The sequence below is a fragment of the Nicotiana tomentosiformis genome, chromosome 8 (genome assembly GCF_000390325.3).
Source record: "Nicotiana tomentosiformis chromosome 8, ASM39032v3, whole genome shotgun sequence".
Taxonomy (NCBI): domain Eukaryota; kingdom Viridiplantae; phylum Streptophyta; class Magnoliopsida; order Solanales; family Solanaceae; genus Nicotiana; species Nicotiana tomentosiformis.
The window spans coordinates 28,211,022-28,212,596 of NC_090819.1; the positions used below are offsets into that span (position 1 = coordinate 28,211,022).

General features: G+C 33.3%; 1 protein-coding gene across 1 annotated transcript; it reads left to right on the plus strand.

Annotated features, from left to right (window-relative positions):
- The first annotated feature begins 273 nt into the window (after positions 1-273).
- LOC104119492 (pectinesterase inhibitor 9-like) lies at positions 274-906 on the plus strand. The gene has a single exon (XM_033652351.2). The coding sequence runs from the start codon at positions 274-276 to the stop codon at positions 904-906; it is 633 nt and encodes a 210-aa protein (XP_033508242.2).
- Positions 907-1,575: the final 669 nt, after the last annotated feature.

Below are 1,575 nucleotides of genomic sequence, written 5' to 3' on the forward strand. Positions count from 1 at the left end.
GAAGCAATTAGCACGTCTTCATATGCGCACGTTAAAGCAAAGAAGTCAAATTCTCCATGCATGTGATGTGACAAACCTTTCTATATAAGAACATGCATACTCTTCATATTTTCCCATCACAAACCCTTCTATCATCTCAATCTCTCTTCATCAATTTAGCTCCTTAATTTCTTCCTTGCATTTCCAAAGTTGAAGAACCCCTCTTTTCTATTAATTAATTATAATACTATCCACCCAGTTTTTCATCTCCTGTGGAATAATCCGTCTTAATCAATGGGAAAAATTAACATTCCGCTTTTGCTTCTCGTCCTATCTGTTGTGGCTGTAGTCGAGAGCAGCACTAGTCGATTGCGTCCTCACTCAACTTTTATAGAGACACAATGCAGGCGAACGCGTTATCCAGAACCATGTGTGACATTTTTATCCAAATTTGTAAATCCAACATCACAAGATCCTCAAGAAATAGCTCAAGCTGCCTTGAAAGTGAGCCTAGTTAGGGCTTTACATACAAAAGCTTACATAGCAAAGGTATGCAAGGAACCTAAGACAATGAAGGCAAAGGATTATCAAGCAATAAAAGAATGTTTTGTTCATATCTCTCATGGTGTTTCCCAACTCAAAAATGCTGTCAAAGAGCTTCACAATTTGAAGTTAGATGGGCAATTAGAAGAGTTTTTATGGCATCAAAATAATGTTCAAACTTGGCTTAGTACAGTATTAACTGATGCTTACACTTGCATGGATGGGCTTTCTGGCTATTCCAAGGGTGGTAAAGTGAAGGCTACTATTAAAGCTAAGGTTCTTAATGTTGCACAATTTACTAGCAATGCTCTAGCTTTGTTTAATGGATTTGCTGCAAGGTATAAGACTTCTCATCATGCTAGCTATGACAATAATAAACCCTAATTATTAGTGTCATATGGTATTTGAATTTGTCGTCTGTTCTTAATTTTTATGGGTTTAACTTATATACACAGTTGTTGTATATAATTTTTATTACTATTACTGTATTTTAAGCTGTTGTAGCAGCTCGTCTGCCTGATTTTTCAGGTAACTAGTTGATAGTGTAAAAATTATGTTACACTGCCCGTGCCTAAAAGTTAAAGTCATTGGGAAATCATATTTATTGTAACTCATGTAAAATAAAAGAATAATAGTTTGACTATTTTTTATTCTGGTTGGTAACTAGTTGGACCAAGATGCTCTCAGATTTCATTTTGCGCAATTAACTTTGTTCATTACCTATAGTTTTTGGCGGTCTCCTCTTGATTTTGGTTTGGTGAGAGCTACTTCCATCTGAAATCGAAATTGTAATTAACTCATACTCCAACTTGAACAATTATCATTCTCCTTCTCATATCAAAGTTGTCCCTTTAAAATGCATATTTTATCTTTCACAAATTTTATCTTTTTGTTTTACAAAGAATTTATTTATTATAATGATAATTTTTTTTTTCTTTATTTTAATCTGTGTTATGGATTTACCTATAGAGAAATATATACTATTTTCGAAAAAAAGAGTGAGACGTAGTAATCAAGCATATAAGTTAATGATGTTCAACAAATGAGAAAAAT